The sequence below is a fragment of the Penicillium robsamsonii genome (genome assembly GCF_028829455.1).
Source record: "Penicillium robsamsonii strain IBT 29466 chromosome Unknown utg000003l_segment0_segment0, whole genome shotgun sequence".
NCBI lineage: Eukaryota > Fungi > Ascomycota > Eurotiomycetes > Eurotiales > Aspergillaceae > Penicillium > Penicillium robsamsonii.
The window spans coordinates 5,794,038-5,812,025 of NW_026643221.1; the positions used below are offsets into that span (position 1 = coordinate 5,794,038).

Consider the following 17,988-nt stretch of genomic DNA (forward strand, 5'->3'; position numbering starts at 1 on the left):
GATTTATACTTAGTGTGTGTCTGTCTGAATCAAACAAAATGTGTACAACCAAACTATGCACAGTGCCAATGTTGGCTGAGTGACCACATAATATATAGACGGGAAATGAGAGGACATGCAAGGGTATGCGGACAATTAAATCAGAAGGCCTTGACAACGCCGGAAAATGCAAATGGAAAACATTGCAATGGTCGATCAAAGTCCACGGCCTAGTCGCTATTCTCCTTCATGAATTTCACGAATGCTTTCTTGTGTACCAGGCCGGCATATTTTCCATCCCGAGTAACGCAGAGGTAACGAAGACCCAGCTTGGCGAAGCATTGGTAGACTAAATCGATAGGGGAGTGGACATCAAGAGCGACTGGAGCCTATAAATAAACACATTAGTACGGGCCAAGATATCGAAGAGGGGAATCAAGCTTACAGGGTCAATATATTGACTGAAATCTACCTGGTAGGCATCCTCGTTTTCGCTGTCATAGACGGCCGTGGAAGAATCCATAGTCATCAGACATATCGTATTATCTTCCTCATCGCCCAGCGTATCCAGTGCGTACTCAAGATCCGGTGCTGGGATCAGACCGGCTAGAACACCCTCACGTAGAATGGGAAGCCCGCTGTCCAGCTCACCTGCCATGAGCAGCTGTTCCAGTTTCAAACGGAGGTCCGTGGCCGCGACGAATGGTGATGCGGAGATATCGATAATACGATTCTTCCGCACTGGTCGGACTATGTCTCCCAGCTCGGCATCGGTGGTCGGTTGGAGTTTGCTATCAAGGAAGGGATAGGAGTTCATATCGGTCAAGAGGTCCTGGTTTCAATGAGTACAACGTCGGGGCTGGATTACCAGATGGAGGGCAAGACTTACATAAATACTGCGAGGTTCAATGGCATCCGCAGTCCACTTGGCGCAGAGCACGGACAGGGAAAACGGAAGCACATGGTTGAGACTTCCTGTCAATTCGAACAGAATCACAGGCAAAGTTACCGACAGCCGTGTCACACCGCACATGGTCGCTCCAGCGGCAATCAATGCGTAGACCCCTGGAGTCACACACGACTCAATCCCAGCAACAGCAGGACAAGAGTCGAACAAGAAAAAGGTTGGATGTCTGAGAGCCCAGTACTGGATCAAATGTCCAACGATCCGGCCCATCAAGCCGCCAACAACCATGGATGGCACATAGATGCCCGCAGGTACTTTGATACCGAACGTAATAATGGTCAGGAAACTCTTGATAACAAACGCCACCAGAAGGTACTGGACAACCTCAAGAATGCCGTCTGTGCGGGGACATAGCCCCGTACTCTCCACATCTGATTCACAAGGAGAAGCGAGCTCGAATAGAAGTTCGGTGACAGGAAGTTTGGTGTATCGATTCCAGAAGCTGACAACGCCTGTAAACAGTGCAACGAGGAAAACTTCAAGCATTGGCCAACGCTTGATGGCTGGGATGCGACGGAATGATCGTGCCCATAGGCTCGAGGCTTTGATGAAGAGGGCACCAGCGGCGCCTCCCATAATACCGAGAAGGATGAAGATGAAAATCTCGAAGATCTGCCAGTCGGAAAGGTATCGGACTTCAAATAGGACAATCTTACCTGTTCCATAGGGGTTTAGGAACTTGAGGGACAATGTAGCCGCAATGCAACAAAAGAACGTCCGGAAAAGGGTCTTGGGTGGGAAATAATAGCTGACTTCTTCCAAGCTGAAGAGGACACCGCCAATCGGAGCACCAAAGGCAACAGCAACACCACTAGCGGCACTCGCGCTCAAGACCTCTCGTCGCTTTCCATCGTTTTGGTTATACTTGGCGAACAGACGACAGCAGATATTGCCCACGCAGGTGGCGATATGAACGTATGGGCCCTCTTTGCCCAAACTCAAGCCAGACGAAACACTGAAGATCAAGCCAATGGTTTTGATAACTAGCGTTTTGAGTCCCATATATCCGTGGAGGACAAAGCCACTATTAATGACCTTGACTTCTGCTACTCCACTGCCAGCAGCAGAGTAGTAGATCATAGCTGGACTGGATGGAAGAGTAGGCAAGGTTCCATGTGGCGGACTCATACTTGGCTCCGAATGAGGAGAACCTGAGGCACCGGGTCCATTGCCAGATTTTGTCCCATGGGGGTCGGCGCCCAGGTTTTCATCCAGTGTGGCAAGAGAAATGGACGAAGGAACGACGGTTTTTGTGAGCAGAGTTAAAGCACAGGAGATGAGGGCCAACGTCACAACCCAAAAGACAAACATGACAAAGTCAACCCACTGGCGTTCTGTACCCGATGGCGAGAAGATCCCGGACCAGGGCCGCCATGCATCACAAACACCCAGACCTTGGCAGCAGGTCCGCCGATTACGGAAAAACTGAGTCGTGCAGAAGCCTTCCTTCAAATCAAAGACCGACCCTTCAGTGACATCGACGAAGTAAGCAATAGCAGCCGTGATGCACCCAATGAGCGCGACCAAGATCCATCCTTGCGCACCGTCGAAGGCCGCCAACAATCGACCGCGCACATCTTTTCGCTGGCGGAGCAGGCGAAGTCGTGCGCCATCGGCGATACTGTCATGCACCCAATCTGTGGAAGTGAATTGATCGTACCATGTCCGCTCATCCAGATATGAAGAGGCAGTAAGATTGTCCTTTGTGGACGGAGGAAGGCTAGCGGGTCTGCTATCGCCATCTATACTCGCTCGTCGACTGAACCGCCTGCCCATGGAATTGGCACGGCTATGATTTCGCGTTCGCCGCAGGCTACCGGCGGCCAGGAGATGTCTAAATGGGTCCGTACCGGTACCCGACACTCCGGAAGTGCTCGTGTAGGACCGTCGCGGAGCTCGTCGGCGGAACTCTTGAGCAGGCCCGAGGAGGCTTGTTGTTTCCGTAATCTCCAACGGCGCATCGAGAGACTGGTATTCGGTATGCGTTTCGGAGAGGTAGCTTTGAGATCGTCTGTAAGCACTCGGTGAGGGGGGAGCTGTCTGGGCAGTGCGCGTGTGTTCGGTGTCATCTTGCTCGGGCAAGGGAGCACTGGACTTTGGAAGAGACCGAGGCATGTCGCCTAGAATAATTTATGCTTGAACTATACGCAGTGGAGCTGGCAAGGGTCAGTTTTGGCCGCACTTGGAGATATGCCGACGCCGATCCACATTAAACGTAAACACGGGGTAAGCCTCACACGATCAAAGAGATCAAGGAACTGTACTTACTAGGTAGCATATCTCTCCCAAGGCTCAATTCATAGAAAGATAAAAACAAAAACAAAACCGACACAGAGATAAGAGCGAGAAAAGAGGGTCCGAGGGCTAAGATGAGGTGACCCCATCGATCATCGACTTTAAACGGCGGGGACGCGTCAGGCGGAAGTTCAGTGCTGACCCAACTATGGTCATTTTTGTCTTATTTTTAATATCTTTTACTTCAATGTTCAACGCTCGGCATTTTGTGATGGTGATTCGATGGTTTGTTTTTCGGTGTTACATTTCTCTGATCATCACGTTTCCCGCCGATCAATATGTCTACTGAGGGGCATGCTCTTCTGCTTCTGTCTATATCATAGGGTATACCCGTACTGATGATGCCGCTCTGGACTTGACGATAAATGGTAGCACTGAAGAATGTCGGTGTCACAGCCCTAGAAGCATCTCCTTGGATTACTAACATAAGTTAGGATGTTGAATCCATTTTCGATATTTCCACTTTGGGGGTGCCTCCACCCCGGCTGGAGGGATCCCTGTGGCAAACGCTGCCCAATCCGATGGTCATCCGACGCTGATCTCTTGGCATGCTTCATGAAGTATACGCCACCGTGGGAGGACCGGGTGTGAGATTCTGTCATGTCAAACAGCGTTGGCCCTCTTTCGGATGTCTGATATCACTAGGATATAAATATCAGCTCGACCACACGGCTGATTTGAGGCCCATCTTACCCTATAAACTTTCCACACTGTCTAACAGTATATAGAGATCGGTACATTCCAATTTCACTAGTTCCAGTTTCACGTGTACCATGTTATAGGGAAGCAAATATCGCTACTCTATGGAAAAGAATACTCGCACATATCCACGTCCGTCATTCTGAAATTTTTTTAGAACCTTTTTCAACACGCAGGCGAAGAGATTTATTTGCTGAATAACCCAGCCCTGTTGAAGTCAGCAAATTAGGGATTCCTTTATCGCAAAAGAGGAAGCCCGAAATAGTAAGCCATAGAAAAACAAATCCATGTATACTCTTGAACCTTCTGGAAAATAATCCCTCGAGCGGGCTTCCAAAACAACTCCAAAGCTGCACCTGGACGGGGTTTAGGGAAATCAACCTCAACGACTCGAATCCTTGTATTCTTGCTGAAGTCTTCAGTTCGATCAAGATCCCACTTGCCTCAAATATTGGTAAATGCGATGGATTCCCTGGTCCTGACCCTAACAGCGTTGAGCCACTCAATTTGTTGCTCACTGCCATAAAAGGCTTTTGATATGATTTTCCTAACAAAAAACTAGAATGGCCAAGGCTTGTTGGAGTCATAGGGAATTCTAATAACAGACTGCATGATTGAATCCAGTCTCTTGTCAGAAAGCCTGTTATAAAATCACATTGTTAGGAGCTTAGCTAAAGCGAGAGTGAGGAGAGAACATCCATGGGGTTGTGACCTATTGGACAACAAAATGAGTGATATCTTTTAGCAAGAGAGCTTTGAATTGGTCCTCGACAGTTATCTCAACGGAAGGAACTGGAACCGTAATGGCCTGATCATCCGGAAGTGTTTCATCCATTGTTTCCGACGCACAGGCTTCGGTGTTAAAATCGATGTCTGATACTGTGAGCTGAGATATTGATTGAAACACAAGCTGGATTAAGATGTGTTTGATATCGTGTTCCTGTTGTACATCGGCACTCGCCTGTTGCTTTTGTCCGCCTGCATCTCATATGTTGCTTTCAGAATTTTCGTTGTCATCGTTGCGATCATGGTCGTCGGTAGGTATTTCATATACGATTCGCTTCGGGGGTATTCAACAATTCATACTTCTTCTTAATGACGAGCGCTTGCTTGGAGAGGTCGTCAATGTAATCGTAGTCCTTGTTGACATCGTCATTAAGCTCACCAAGCACCTCTCTGATGTTGATTGTGGGGCTGACCCATATTCTCTTGTGTCGTGTCGAGGCTTGAACGCGTTCATTGGATAGCGGCGATGGTGTCACGTATTGGGTGGATTTTCTTCCACAGGTTTAGGTGTTTACTTTGGGTCCTTGGGCCGTATCGCGACGTAAGTGGGAATGAAGAATACTTATTCCCTATTGTTGAATTCGGTAGCGGTCGCTTTCGCGTAGGGAATTTCTTTGAGTTTGTTCCATTCGACATTATCGATGTCATTGGGTTTGTCAGCGAATTCCTGCGCGACTGGGCCTGTTGCGGGATGAAAAGCATAGTGGTTCGTCAAGCGAGTGAGAACTAACTTATGCTTTATGTACATGAGAATGTTTTGCGAGGTGTCACCTCGCACATCGGGAGCATTGATGAATCTCCCACAGTCGTAGTTTTCATAGTCAATTTGAAAGCTGCGATCCGGTGTGTTTCTCTTAACATCGTTGGGGAGACCACGACTTCGCCAAAGTGAAAGCCGCCGTGTTTCAATGCATAGTGTCCTGGCTTCTTGTCGATTTCCCAGAGATAGTGTCGCAAAGGAGTACTGCCCACAACGTAATAGTCGCCGTAGACAGCCACAAATGGGAATCCGAAACACCACATGATCACCGGGTCCCCTATGGGCCATCTATCGCAATAAATGTCGCCGGTGACATCGAAGTCCGCCAGCCATTTCCCATGACGATGACGCGCTGCAACCGTGTTCTACCCGATAAGCAGGAACATGAGGGCGTCGGAGAGACGATGTTCGCCTGGTGGACAAATCAGAGTGCCGGTTGGTGTCATTTGTATCTCGTCATAGTATGCAGGTCGGTTCGGTTAGGCGCCTTTCCAAGGGTGAATTGTGCTCGTCGATTCATCGTCTCAACGTGCTGGGCGCCCTCTTGAATCTATTTCTTGTCATCACAGAACCCATGGCGAGGCTTCGATGGTCGCTTTGACGTTGGCTTCCTCATGGCCAACGACAATGAAAAGAGCGAAATTGAGGATGAAACGTGATATAAACAGATGGAGTTAGAAGAGATGAAAAGGTATGATGATAGAAATAAGTTGAAAGTGAGAGATAAAGAAGGTATAAATGTTTGACTGTTGAAATAATTTGTTGGGTTGTATGCGTCCGGTTGCCGCGAATGTTAGCAACGTATATTGATGGTAGAGATTTTTCTAATTGTCGAAGTTTTGGCGACTGTTATAGTCGTCGACTAACTCCATATGCGCGGTAGAATCCGAGATATTGAATATCGTCGTGATTCTCCTGAAAGATGTCGGTCTCTTTGGTAGCTAGAATACTTAGTCTTTCTATTCCTCCGACGTCGACGAAAAACAGCAGGCCGTCTTTTTTCTTCAAGCAGAATGTTCTGGATTTGTCGTCCACCTCTATCCAGATTCGGGAAAGTTTATCACGTATCAATAGTCACGGTCAGTTTTCATTCCTCCCCATCTGTTCTCATCACCTCCACCACATCCCCACTACATCACTTAGTTGCGGACGTCAATTTGTTTATTGTCTTGCGTTTTCTTATCATCGTTGAGATCACACTGTTTACCAAGCATTCTTTCGAAGCCGAGCATGGAGTCGTCAACGTCATGTCAGCCTCCCAGCGAGGTTCCCATGCAGTCGTCGACGTCAGGTAATCCCCCAAGCCACGCTTCCCAGTCAACAAAGCGTCGAAAAATAGTTCCTGCGGTTGGTCCTGAAATGTTAAAAACGGTCGTCGGTTTTTTGGATACGCTGGCAGATATGAAAAGCGATAATCATGCCATTCGGTCTAGTGCGTTTCAAAAGCTAACAGAGTTGTCACCCTTAATGCAACAACTCGCACAATCAAAGAAACCTGCAACCGTCCATTATGCTGATGGGAAATGGAAGTCCCTTAAAGAGGCATGCACTGTTTTGCAGGTGTTGCATCAAGTCTCAACTTCTAATCACTTGAACACTAATACTACGTTAAGCAGGCGATATTCAATCGGCTTCTTTGTTCTACCCGACTTTGATCTGGTTATCAACCCTCTTCCAGGTTGCGAGGTTAAAGGCAAATGATCATCCTTGGAGTGGGAGGATGAAATTTCTGCTGGAGACTGGCTGAACAGGAGAGTTGCTCTAGAATACCAACTCAAGGGCTCATCTAAGTCTGCTGTGTAGTCGAAGAACGCCTTTTCTATTCTTCGCTTCATTTAGAACACAGTGTAAGAATGAACGTTAAATTTATTTCGGGTTTCATAATAGCTAGCTTGTCGTATCATGACTGATTGAACATTCTCTCTTTTCGATCGGGGTTGTAAGACCGTCAGCCTATTTTCGATGTCCTGCAACGGGGAGGATATTTCCACCAACATCGTCTGGATACTGGATGATTATCAGATATAATAGTCATCGCTAGTTAAGGCTTGCGACCTTTAGCGATATACACCGTACTCTGCGATCAAATATTGCACCTACCTGCCGTCGATACTCACTTTTATTAAACACCACGAAGCACCAAGGTCAGCGTCAAATTATCCATCACGTCAAGCGAACCCAGCCCAAGGGGTAAACTGGCCTTAATAGTTGGGTTATCCTATATTAATCAATCCGTTGAAACTATCTTACTATTCGTGCATTACTCGCTACAAAAGTCGGCAAAAATTACCCCTTCTTAAGTATATTCGCTTACAGCATAAGCGCTAAAGGAGTATGACATATTAAGGGGCTCGATCATTGAGTGTTCTTTGAGGCGTCGAAACTCATAAATAGAGAGCACAGCTTAGATTCCATATGGCATATCCCCCACAGTCCACTTATCCGAGGTGCTATGATATGTGAGCATGTCTAAGTACGCACCCCATTTGGCCGTCGTGATTATGGGGGATGTTGGTGTTGGGAAAGAAGCGCTAGCTGAGCGGGTTTGTCATCCTATCCCAACGCCCTCAGGCTCGTTTTAACAAAAGGTATTTCTAGTTTAGTCCAAACGATGTTCATGATCCAACATATGACGGCACCCATATGGCAAGAATCGATGTTGATGGCTCGCCTTGTGTCCTCAATATCGAGAGATGTGGGGGAAAAGAATTCATCGTGGTAAGAGACCTGCTTATCAGGCACGCAGATGTCTTCATTCTTGCGTACAGCGTGACTTCACGAACGTCATTTTCTTATATACGGGCGCTCGACAATCATATCAAGGAGACCGAGGAGAGGCTACGGGCTGATGGGATTATAAAACTGTGCAAGTCGCCCGTTATTTTTGTCGGTACCAAGAATGACTTAGAAGCCCAGCGCGAAGTATCAGTTGAAGAAGGCCAGATGCTTGCAAAGTCACTGAATTGTCCGTTCATCGAAACATCGGCAAAGCACAACACAAATGTAAAGAATTTGTTCCATGAGGCTGTGAGATGTTTTCGACAGCAAAATCCTCCTACTCCTAGTGAGCCTGAAACACCAACCCCTTCACGATCAAGGAAAGGCCTGGGGAGATTGTTGGGACCAAGGCAACGAAACAATGACAATGGGCCACGATGCATTGTTATGTGATTGAATAGCTCATGCAATATACAATCGAGTATTGGCCTAGGTTTGACATATCAAGTATCGTTAGGACAAAGCACAAATATATATTCTCTTATATTGTGTCGCATAAGGACTGTATAAATGCCAAGGCATCATCATATGGTAAGGTAAACAATGCATCCGCTAGGATAGAGATGGCGATTATCTCCGATGGTAGTAATGTCACCCTGGCAGGCTCGACGGCAGCAACAAGCTACAAGCTTTGAAGTTACTCATACTTCCTGAATAGGCAATTTCCGAGGTTGGAGGTGAATTTGATTTTATTGGCCGAGCAAGTTCCCGGACTCATAATCATTTTGCATATACGGACTAGCAGATAATATCATGAAGCAATGCACTTTGTGTATTGGAAGTTGTTGAACTATGAAAGAAAGTAAAGTTGGCCATTAAGTCTGATAATATTGGTTTAGTTATATGACGAGAGAAGATATCAACAAGTGCCGCGCTTGTATACATTTACTATGTAAAAATATATAGTAAATAAACACAGAAGTTGTTTACTCCTCCGGGGCACCTCTCTCCTCCATCTTCTTAGCAGCTCTCTGCTTCCCGCCCTCTGTCACTCTAGGATTATGCTGCGCTCTATATAGGCCAGTTAGTAGACATTGAAACGATTCCTTGAAGGTCGTACTAACGCCTTGAGCCCAGCTGAGACCCTCGTTGGGTCTTTGCTTTCGTCTTCTGCCTGGTATCTTTGTTCGCGAGCCTGATCACTGCCGAGCTCATGAAGCATCTCGTGTGCATGCTGCTTGGCCTCTGGTGAGACCTTCCGGTTGCTCAGCGCGCTGTACAAGACGGTGTTAGACTTTAGATGCGCTCGAGAGTTTATGGTCTGGAATGTAATGCTTACGCCTTGTACCCACGCATCTCGTTGTTTTGTCTCGGCATATTGGTCTATATGAGTGATCGTTTCAGGCGAGTGATAGTTGAACAAAGTCTAGGTCTGTTTTTGACAGATAATCCTTCTGTTTAAATGTTTTACTCTCATCAGCGGCGTCACATATCATTTCTCCGTCACTACATCCTGCGGCGATTTATTCGCCGTTTATGATATAATTATGATGTCCCGTGACCGCACCCTAGGTAAAGAGAATAGACCTTCATCCTATTATATGGCCGTGGCGTTAGAATAAGAACCTGTTCTAGTTTTCAAGTTGCCATCAATTCCTTGCTAAGTAAAGGTTGACTGGGTGGCTGAAAACAGACTGAAAGGCATTCAATTACAGCCTCGCCACAGATAGATGTTTTACATATGATAAACTTCTTGGATATAGAAAATGTGGCGATGCAAACTCTGGGAGCGCAGCCTAAGTGCTCACTGAGTAGGACCTCGAACGCCCTCATAAAGCAGCGACACCCCGATCAGGGAACTCGCATTCACGGCCGCGAATCCGGTGCATACTGCTACATACAGACCGGGTTTTAACCCGCGCATCATGGCCTTTCCCTTTGCGTTTTAGTGCTCGCTCTTTGCCTCTGGCCATTCTTCTTGCTGGAGTATGAGTAACGAGACGAGAAATGCGGCTTTGGGTGCAGTGAAGCGGATTGTGAAGTCCAAGTGTTGCAAAGTTCTTCCCAACAGAACCTTGCGATGTGATTATAAAAAGGGGTTTCTCGGAATTTTTCAAAGTAAAAGAGACCTATCTGTATACGATATCTAGTCTAACAATCCTGTGAGCTTAGGCAAAATCTATGCTAGATGCTACGTTGGCAAGGAGTAACTCAGTTGGATATGTTCTATTTCCAGGAGTTTCGTGGTTTCAGTCAACCTTCACGCTCATAATGCCTTTGAACATAACTGGCAAAGTTGAACTTGATGGGGTGATAAACACAGATCACCACTACTTCCAGAGAAACTAGAAGGACCAGAGGAGCACACTGAAAGTGCACGAGGGTTCCAAAATAGTGGTGCTACTTGTAACGAACCTGATTATACTCATGTAGCTAACAGCAATCCTGCATGGCTATCCTTCTGTATAGTGCGGGGCTCAGATCTGGCCCCCAATATTACCAATAAAACGATTAGTGGATAAATTACTTGGAGATTAGACAGATTTGGATAAGCAATATTATACTCCGTGGCTTTCATTGCGTCTTAATATTTTCATACAGTCGACAGGCGAAGCTCCACCAATTTCCCTTTTGTCCGCGGAGTGACTTCCCCCACTTCCTTTTCTGTTTATAAGCCCCCCCCGATCCCCCCATAACTTCAATTTGAAACTCCCAAGTAATCTAATCTTATCACCAGATTGTTGCCTCACCATGGCTGCCACCGAGACTCAAGATGCTTTCAAGCCCTATGATCAATTTCTTCTCTTCGGAGACTCCATCACACAGATGGCCTGCAACCAAGAACTAGGTTTCGCGTTCCATGCTGCACTCCAAGAAGGTGAGTCATTCTCCTGAAACCTCCAGGCATTCGCATGGGCAGTAAGCTAATGAAAAAAAAATAGCGTACAGTCGCAGATTGGATGTTGTCAACCGCGGCCTCGCGTAAGATCATCCAAGGCTATACTAGACTGACATATGCTCACAAGCAACAGTGGATATACAACCGCTCACGCTGTCAAGGTCTTTGATAAATTCTTCCCTTCACCGCAGACGGCTAATGTGCGGCTCATGGTAAGCTCCCCTTATCGGCAGCTCCATTTGAAAATTTGAAAATTCGAATGTATTCAAAAGATAATTGACCAACATCCGATAGACTATCTTCTTCGGTGCCAATGATGCATGTGTTCCAGCCCACGAGCAGCATGTGCCCCTGGATCAATACAAAGAGAACCTGAAGACGATCATTCAGCACCCAGCGACACGCGCACAGAACCCGCGACTCATTCTGATCAGCCCACCTCCCGTCAACGAATATCAAGTGGAGAAGTTCGACGCTGAAAAGGGATGCCCGTTCCCGAGCAGAACTGCTAGCTACACTAAGTCATATGCAGCGGCTGCATGCGAAGTTGGTTCCGCGCTCAATATCCCGGTCGTGGATTTATGGACTGCCTTCATGAAGACCACTGGCTGGAAGGAGGGAGAGCCTCTGATTGGAAGTCGTGATGCGCCGGACAATGAGAAACTGTCTAGTCTTCTTACTGATGGTATGTGGAAATGTGCATATTTTCCTTTTTTTTCTTGAACTCACTCGTCATACAGGTTTGCATCTCACCCCCTCCGGTAACCGCATCGTCTACGATGAACTTATGAAGGTAGTCGAGGCCAATTGGCCAGATCAGACTCCGGAGGCTCTTCCAATGGTGTTCCCCCCGTGGGGTGAGGCACCGAAATAATTTGCCTAGATCACAGATTGAGTTCTTGAGGAGAAACAAGCATTAAGGTTTCTATTTACAAGATAGATATGAGCAATGAAGGATTCTTGAACTTACATGTGCAATTATAAGTACCGTGCTTCCCGCGCAAGAATGAATTAATGAGATTCTCACTGGGTCATGGCGAATTACGAAATAGGTCCCGGGCTGCCTGTGCAATCGTGTAGAACTAGGACAAAATTGGCTGGTGAAGTTTCTTATTTCCATTTCGTCATCTCAATAACCCGAAAACCTGACTTTGAATTCAACAAGCCAAGGAGTAAGCCGTCGTCTTTCCATCTGTTGAGAGCCTTGCTCTTCCATGTCCCCCACCTCTCGCCTTCGAAGTTGAAGGCGCGCTGGAGTTCTGTGAATAGACGTCAAAACGTCTCCATATGACGATATAGTCGGCAAGATCTTCACGACCCTTCTCACGAAAGATGGCAGCTAGCCGAAATTCATCCCTAGATAGCTCATTGGAGCCATTGTAGAACTCAGATACCGGCCATATCATACACGGGAAACAGAATGCCCCTGCCCTAGAGACGGTTTGCGCCCACAATATCGAAACACGAAACAGTCATTAACTAGAATATGGTCACCCTTGTCGTCCGGGTGCTTGAGAAAGAAGTGGTCGCCTGCTGGGAGAGCTTTGTTAATATCCTGGCGAAATCGATGGATAAGATGGGTGTCTACCGGGTAGTATGGGTCAGTCTCCCTGCCGGCTATCATTGCGATGTATGACTCGAGCATAACCTATACGCGCTCGAGTGGGGAAGAGAATGGACCGAGCGGAGCTTTTCCCACCTGGTATGTTAATGGCTCTGCGAGACCTTGGACTTCTATAACACCTCTCGAGATAAGTAAGCCTATTACTTTAAAGGGAAGCTTCTCAATCTCGACGAATATATCAGCTAACTGTTGTATAGCCTTCTCTTTCTGCCAGGGAGTCGCCGCCTGCTAATTCTGAGCTTTTTTATCTAGCCTTTCTGTAAAAATATAGTTATTTCCAAGTGGATTTCCCTGATCTGATTCGCATGCCCAGTCGAAGATTTTAGGCGTGGGAATACATGTGTGCCGTTGGGGATGGGTTATAGTAGTAGCTTCGGTTCGAAATATCTAATCACGGGGACCTCCCGTGGCGGTGATCAGGTCCTTACGAGGCGAAAACGTAGGAGCCACTTAACGTTATCATCAAATGTGATCTCGGTGTGGCAGTTCTGGTTCCCCATCATAGCAGACAAGCTCTTACGAGACAGGTCAACGGTACATAAGATGCCATTAGATGCCTTCCCTAAGCACCAATGCACGGGAACATAGCTTAGAAGGGTCTATTCGAAGACATAGCTCGTTTATATAACGAGCCTCGGTGGCCGCATATCGAGCAGAGTAGGATTTCCAGTTTTCCTAATAGATGAAAATAAGCATTGCTACTATAGTCGATCTTCGAGCACATATAAGCCTCCGGATTTGGGCATTCATGCCATGCCATGGCTCTTGGCAGTGTGTGCGACAGAGGTGCCTGTCACATAGCAAGCAATCTCCTGCTCTCTGCGCAGCTGGTTCCCCGTAATTATCCCATTCGCACAGCCAGTGAGACATTAGGAAAACTATATCATAATCACATGATCTACCAGAGGTGGTAATGGGTGTAACCGTTTGACAAGGAACAGTGATAAAACGAATGAGGTGCATAAAGGCAACTCATTAAGCCGTCAGGCGGTGTGAAAGAATAGCAAGTTTCAGTCATCATAATAAACAGTTAATATATTGAATTGTCCACATGGCCAATCTTGCTAGCAAGGTTGAAAGTGGTTTGAAATAGTATATCAGGTACATTGTAGCATGGAATATGAGAGTGGAGCATATAGAACATGACAGACAGTCCAGAGCCAGTCTAGCCCGCCTATCTCCTTTTGACCTCCACTTTACTCTCCGCCGTACTCTCCGCCTTATTGCGCCACCGCCTAGCAGATGGAGTACCCTTTGGCTACAATGGTTTCTCTACTACACTCATAACCATTTTCTCCTATTCCTAGGTTTGTTACCTAGACAATTTTCCCTTGCCTCTATCATCATCTCAAAACCTCCATCATTAAAAACCTCCGATCTCAGAATACTCAGCTCTCGATTTGGCATCCTTCCGCTCGCACTCCGTTGGCCAAATAACCCGTAACTTAACTTGTGTCCGGCACATCACATATCGCACGCCACCAAATACTTCGTCGCGTCTTTCTGTGAAATTGGAATTCCTGTGAATTGCCTACAATCCACCGAGAATCCCTCATTACGATACCAACCATCTTGAAACACGTCCCCTCCACCTGTGCCAATACCATCGTCTATCTTTCCTAAACTCCTGGATGTTCTGATCAGGTCCCAGATATTTGTCCTTTGAAGACAGGGTGGACGGCCGGTGGGCCGTCTCACGGATCGAAGGCGGCAGGAGATATTGGACAAAAGGTGTCGAATTCAAGTGACGCCTTTCGCGCCCCTGCTTTTTAGGGCAGACTGTTTCAACTACCCCGCGAATTTCTCTGTTTTCTTTTTTTTACCTTGAATTCTGAATACTAGACTGGCTATGGATGCGCAGTACCCTTTTGCTTCCCGTGACGATATTTGGCGTGTCTTTGATGAGTTGAAGGAGCTCCACATTGCCCAGTACGAGCAAGGTGAACGGCTTGCGCAACTGGAGCGTCGTCGGGACGATGATGCCAGACTGAGGAGTCCTTGGTGTTCTGTCTCGCCATTTCCGCACTCGGTTGGGGCAATGGCTCCAGGTAGTCCACCTCTGCCCTCCGGAATCAGCTCGCCACTTACCAAGACATCCCTTCCAGACCCCGCTTTTCACTCCCCCCGGATGCTTTCAAAGGGTTCGATCAAGGCCACCACTCTGCAATGGCTAGTTCTGCTGTGGGGTTTGATGGCGAGGATGAGCCCAGACGAGGTGCATCGCGAGCCAATAGTGTCCGTTTTGACGAAAGTGCCATCCACGGGAACGCCCAGACTAGCCGTTCCAGCAACGACCTTCCTCCGCGGACTGGTAGCAGCTTAAGTACCCACCCGCTTCTTGAGCGGACATTTTCTCACCAATCTGACGGACGATTGAGCTCATCTGGTCACTCGCACCACTCCGCTCGGACTAATAGCCTGCGCCTGAACACTACCCGGCTGCTTGGTACTACGCCTATCGAGTCCCCTTTGATTCCCCCTCCTGGACTCTTCTTGCTGGGACCGGTCCCATCCATCATTCGGTGCTGGTTGACTGATACTTTCACTAACGACTCTCTCTTGTATGCAGCCGTTTGCTCGGGCTCTTACGTCTCCACTTTGGGTCTCTCCATGGTCCGCGATTTTGGCATGGAGAACATGATCGTGCGCGAAGGCGATGTGCAGCACATCAAGCTTCCGCTCTATCTCCCCGAGGCACTTATTCACCCATCTTCATCCCGTCCCGGAACCCCTACTCACCAAGTTCCTACCGTGACCATCCGCTTCGTGGTTCGGGAGACCGAAGTCGACAATGACTCGATTCAAGTCATCATAGGAAGCGATGTGATGCGCGCCCACAATGCTGATATTTTGTTCTCGCAAGATAAACTGATCATGGTGGACGATGACCACAACCGTGTATCTGTCCCCCTCGTGCGTCCCGAGAAGGACTCCGTGTTCAAATCTCTTTACACTTCCCCTGGTACAGCCCGTCCTGGAGACATACTGGGACCCCCTACTAACGGACATCAATCCGTTGGCATCATCGGCCGACCGGTCAATGTTCAACAAAAGCCTGTCTCTGCGCCTCCGTCAGCTCGTCTACCTAGCAGCGAGAATAACGATCCTCAGAAGTCCCACCTACAGAACCAGCAGGCTGATGCTCACATTTCAGCTGAAATTCACCCAGCCGCTGTCAATCCCTCGACTTCTGAGTCTACTAAAACCGAGGATACTCCTTGGGGCGGCCCATGGCGTCGCGATGCCAAGAAACCCACCACTACCAAAAAGGCGACCGATAAACGTGAGATGAAAGTCTTCCGAAAATCTAGCAGCCACACGAACTCCTCGGCTTCAGCCTCGGCTCCTGGCAGTGTTACCGCTGAGCAGGCGGACAAGTCGTCCCTGCCGACCGCTTCAACCCACCTAATCACTCCTTCGGACAAGCATGGTACGCTGAATCCCGTGGGCAGTGCATCGGCGTTTGGATGGCTCAACCCAGCCCCTCACAACCCCTCGTCCTAGATGAAATACACTAGGCTTGGATTTTATGTTTGATTACATCCGGATCTGAAATGATCTCGGTTTTACGGCATGATATGGAAGGGTTTCGATTCTCTTGGAATCAAGAAAGAAAAGTGAGAATGGGATCAGGCGCTGGGTTCCAAAGCTGCCCTACAAGGAAGAGAGACCACTTTTTCTCTTTAGCTTGTAGCATTGCCGGAATTGATAGCAACGGACATGACATACTAAGTAACAAAAAAATGGAAAAAAAAGTTATGATTACCACTTAATTGGCCAATATCAACTAGAAATACCAATTAGTATATAAACAACCCGGTCCGTGCCCTGGTGCCTGGGAGGTCCACTAGTAAATACAGTCGAGTGAGCCCTCGAGCGCTCCGGGTCTGAAGCCTGGAGGGTCGGTCAGATTCCTGGCAAAATCACTGTCTTCAACTTTCGTTTTCACCTCACTTGCTGAACCATTCGAGAGCAACATTGAAGAACAATGGCACGTCTGTTGGATCTTCCAGCGGAAGTGATTCTATCCATTTATGAATATCTACAAATGGACACAAAGCAGACACCACTGCTATTCTATGAATATGGAGATGCCTATCGGTACGTGAAAGACCGTGATCCTCCACCCAGCGTCAAAAACCTCCATTCTTTCCTGCTCGCCTCCGATCGCCTCCATGGTCGTTTTATTCAGGCAATGTTCTATCGCGATGTATTTGTCCCCAGCCGTGATTACCTCCGTAGAAATTGTGCCAAAAATACTCCGCTGCAACAGCTAGACCGGACTCTTAAGGACGATCCGAGTCGCCAGGAACACATCATTTCAGCGACCATTCCATGTGAAGATTCTGTTGATTTCCGTCAATTCTTCTGGTTCAATAACATACGAAACCTTACTATCATTGATTCGTACGACGGCCATTGGGATCCTTTGAAGTTTGAAGACGACTCCCATATCGGCACTTCACCCGTCGAGTGTCTAAGGCTGATCAGTTGTGAGGCGGATGAGGAGGCCCTGACTACTATATTCAGCTGGCCAGCAGCGTTGAAAAAGGTTCACTACGATGTCGAACAAAGCGCATGGGGGTGCAATTGCGGGGATTGCGGACTCCCACCATGGTCATGTGCTGCTTTTGTGCGTCCACTACAATCCCAAAAAGCATCTTTGGAAGAATTGACAATGACGCGGCCGCCGCTTGTCCATGGAGGACTGGGGGATGGACCTCACATTGACTTGAGCGAGTTCACGGCTCTTAAAACTCTGCGCATTTACCACGTCTTTCTCTGCGGGTGGGGGCATTACTCCCTCTGGGAAAGCTTACCTCGCAGTCTGGAGGTATTGGAGGTCTATTACGATGATTTACAGATCACCGACTACTTATCTGGGGCCGATCAAGGATTGGGCGGTCATTTCATTCCTGATTTGATCAAGCATAAGAGGTCGCACTTTCCACATTTACACACTATGATCATCCACTCGTCCGAAGGGGTCCCTGAGCCGGAGACAGATATGGGTTGGACTATCGGACTCTGGACGGTGCCACCTTTGCTCGCGCAAGAATGTGACGAAGCTGGCGTGAAGCTGAATGTATGGCTGGGGAGTAGAGAGCGTCTCAAGTTTGATGAGGAAGATGACATTCTTCAGTCACTTAAAAGAAGTCAAAGCAAACATCCTATTCCACCAAGCAACAAAGTGGCAGCTCCAAATAACTATATATCAGATTGAATTCCTTTCTAGGGCCTCTGGTATTGATAATCATGTA

The 17,988-nt window shown here is 47.6% G+C and overlaps 10 protein-coding genes across 10 annotated transcripts; 5 read left to right on the forward strand and 5 right to left on the reverse strand.

Moving 5' to 3' along the window:
• Window positions 1-209: 209 nt before the first annotated feature.
• On the reverse strand, window positions 210-3,061 carry N7447_006934 (putative voltage-gated chloride channel (ClcA); the record flags this gene model as incomplete). The annotated part of the gene is made up of 3 exons (XM_057231196.1): window positions 210-368; window positions 425-811; window positions 869-3,061. 3 exons carry the CDS (start codon window positions 3,059-3,061, stop codon window positions 210-212), a joined length of 2,739 nt encoding a protein of 912 aa, XP_057086286.1.
• Window positions 3,062-4,177: 1,116 nt separating this feature from the next.
• Window positions 4,178-4,775, reverse strand: N7447_006935 (uncharacterized protein; the record flags this gene model as incomplete). The annotated part of the gene is made up of 3 exons (XM_057231197.1): window positions 4,178-4,378; window positions 4,424-4,498; window positions 4,662-4,775. The coding sequence occupies 3 exons, from the start codon at window positions 4,773-4,775 to the stop codon at window positions 4,178-4,180; spliced, it is 390 nt and encodes a 129-aa protein (XP_057086287.1).
• Window positions 4,776-5,288: 513 nt separating this feature from the next.
• On the reverse strand, window positions 5,289-5,749 carry N7447_006936 (uncharacterized protein; the record flags this gene model as incomplete). The annotated part of the gene is made up of 2 exons (XM_057231198.1): window positions 5,289-5,407; window positions 5,473-5,749. The coding sequence occupies 2 exons, from the start codon at window positions 5,747-5,749 to the stop codon at window positions 5,289-5,291; spliced, it is 396 nt and encodes a 131-aa protein (XP_057086288.1).
• Window positions 5,750-5,830: 81 nt separating this feature from the next.
• N7447_006937 (uncharacterized protein) lies at window positions 5,831-6,145 on the forward strand (the record flags this gene model as incomplete). Its single annotated transcript, XM_057231199.1, has 2 exons — window positions 5,831-5,947; window positions 6,056-6,145. 2 exons carry the CDS (start codon window positions 5,831-5,833, stop codon window positions 6,143-6,145), a joined length of 207 nt encoding a protein of 68 aa, XP_057086289.1.
• A 1,806-nt stretch (window positions 6,146-7,951) lies between these two features.
• N7447_006938 (uncharacterized protein) lies at window positions 7,952-8,657 on the forward strand (the record flags this gene model as incomplete). Its single annotated transcript, XM_057231200.1, has 2 exons — window positions 7,952-8,029; window positions 8,085-8,657. 2 exons carry the CDS (start codon window positions 7,952-7,954, stop codon window positions 8,655-8,657), a joined length of 651 nt encoding a protein of 216 aa, XP_057086290.1.
• A 533-nt stretch (window positions 8,658-9,190) lies between these two features.
• On the reverse strand, window positions 9,191-9,581 carry N7447_006939 (Con-6 family protein; the record flags this gene model as incomplete). The annotated part of the gene is made up of 3 exons (XM_057231201.1): window positions 9,191-9,275; window positions 9,329-9,478; window positions 9,544-9,581. The coding sequence occupies 3 exons, from the start codon at window positions 9,579-9,581 to the stop codon at window positions 9,191-9,193; spliced, it is 273 nt and encodes a 90-aa protein (XP_057086291.1).
• Window positions 9,582-10,955: 1,374 nt separating this feature from the next.
• Window positions 10,956-11,977, forward strand: N7447_006940 (SGNH/GDSL hydrolase family protein; the record flags this gene model as incomplete). The annotated part of the gene is made up of 5 exons (XM_057231202.1): window positions 10,956-11,082; window positions 11,147-11,186; window positions 11,237-11,315; window positions 11,398-11,788; window positions 11,844-11,977. The coding sequence occupies 5 exons, from the start codon at window positions 10,956-10,958 to the stop codon at window positions 11,975-11,977; spliced, it is 771 nt and encodes a 256-aa protein (XP_057086292.1).
• Window positions 11,978-12,751: 774 nt separating this feature from the next.
• On the reverse strand, window positions 12,752-13,326 carry N7447_006941 (uncharacterized protein; the record flags this gene model as incomplete). Its single annotated transcript, XM_057231203.1, has 2 exons — window positions 12,752-12,952; window positions 13,156-13,326. Coding segments are annotated over 2 exons (372 nt in total), but the record flags the coding sequence as incomplete, so codon positions are not given.
• Window positions 13,327-14,576: 1,250 nt separating this feature from the next.
• Window positions 14,577-16,231, forward strand: N7447_006942 (uncharacterized protein; the record flags this gene model as incomplete). The annotated part of the gene is given in 2 exon segments (XM_057231204.1): window positions 14,577-14,868; window positions 14,880-16,231. The coding sequence occupies 2 exon segments, from the start codon at window positions 14,577-14,579 to the stop codon at window positions 16,229-16,231; spliced, it is 1,644 nt and encodes a 547-aa protein (XP_057086294.1).
• Window positions 16,232-16,715: 484 nt separating this feature from the next.
• Window positions 16,716-17,951, forward strand: N7447_006943 (uncharacterized protein; the record flags this gene model as incomplete). The annotated part of the gene is made up of 1 exon (XM_057231205.1): window positions 16,716-17,951. The coding sequence occupies one exon, from the start codon at window positions 16,716-16,718 to the stop codon at window positions 17,949-17,951; it is 1,236 nt and encodes a 411-aa protein (XP_057086295.1).
• Between the last annotated feature and the right edge of the window lie 37 nt (window positions 17,952-17,988).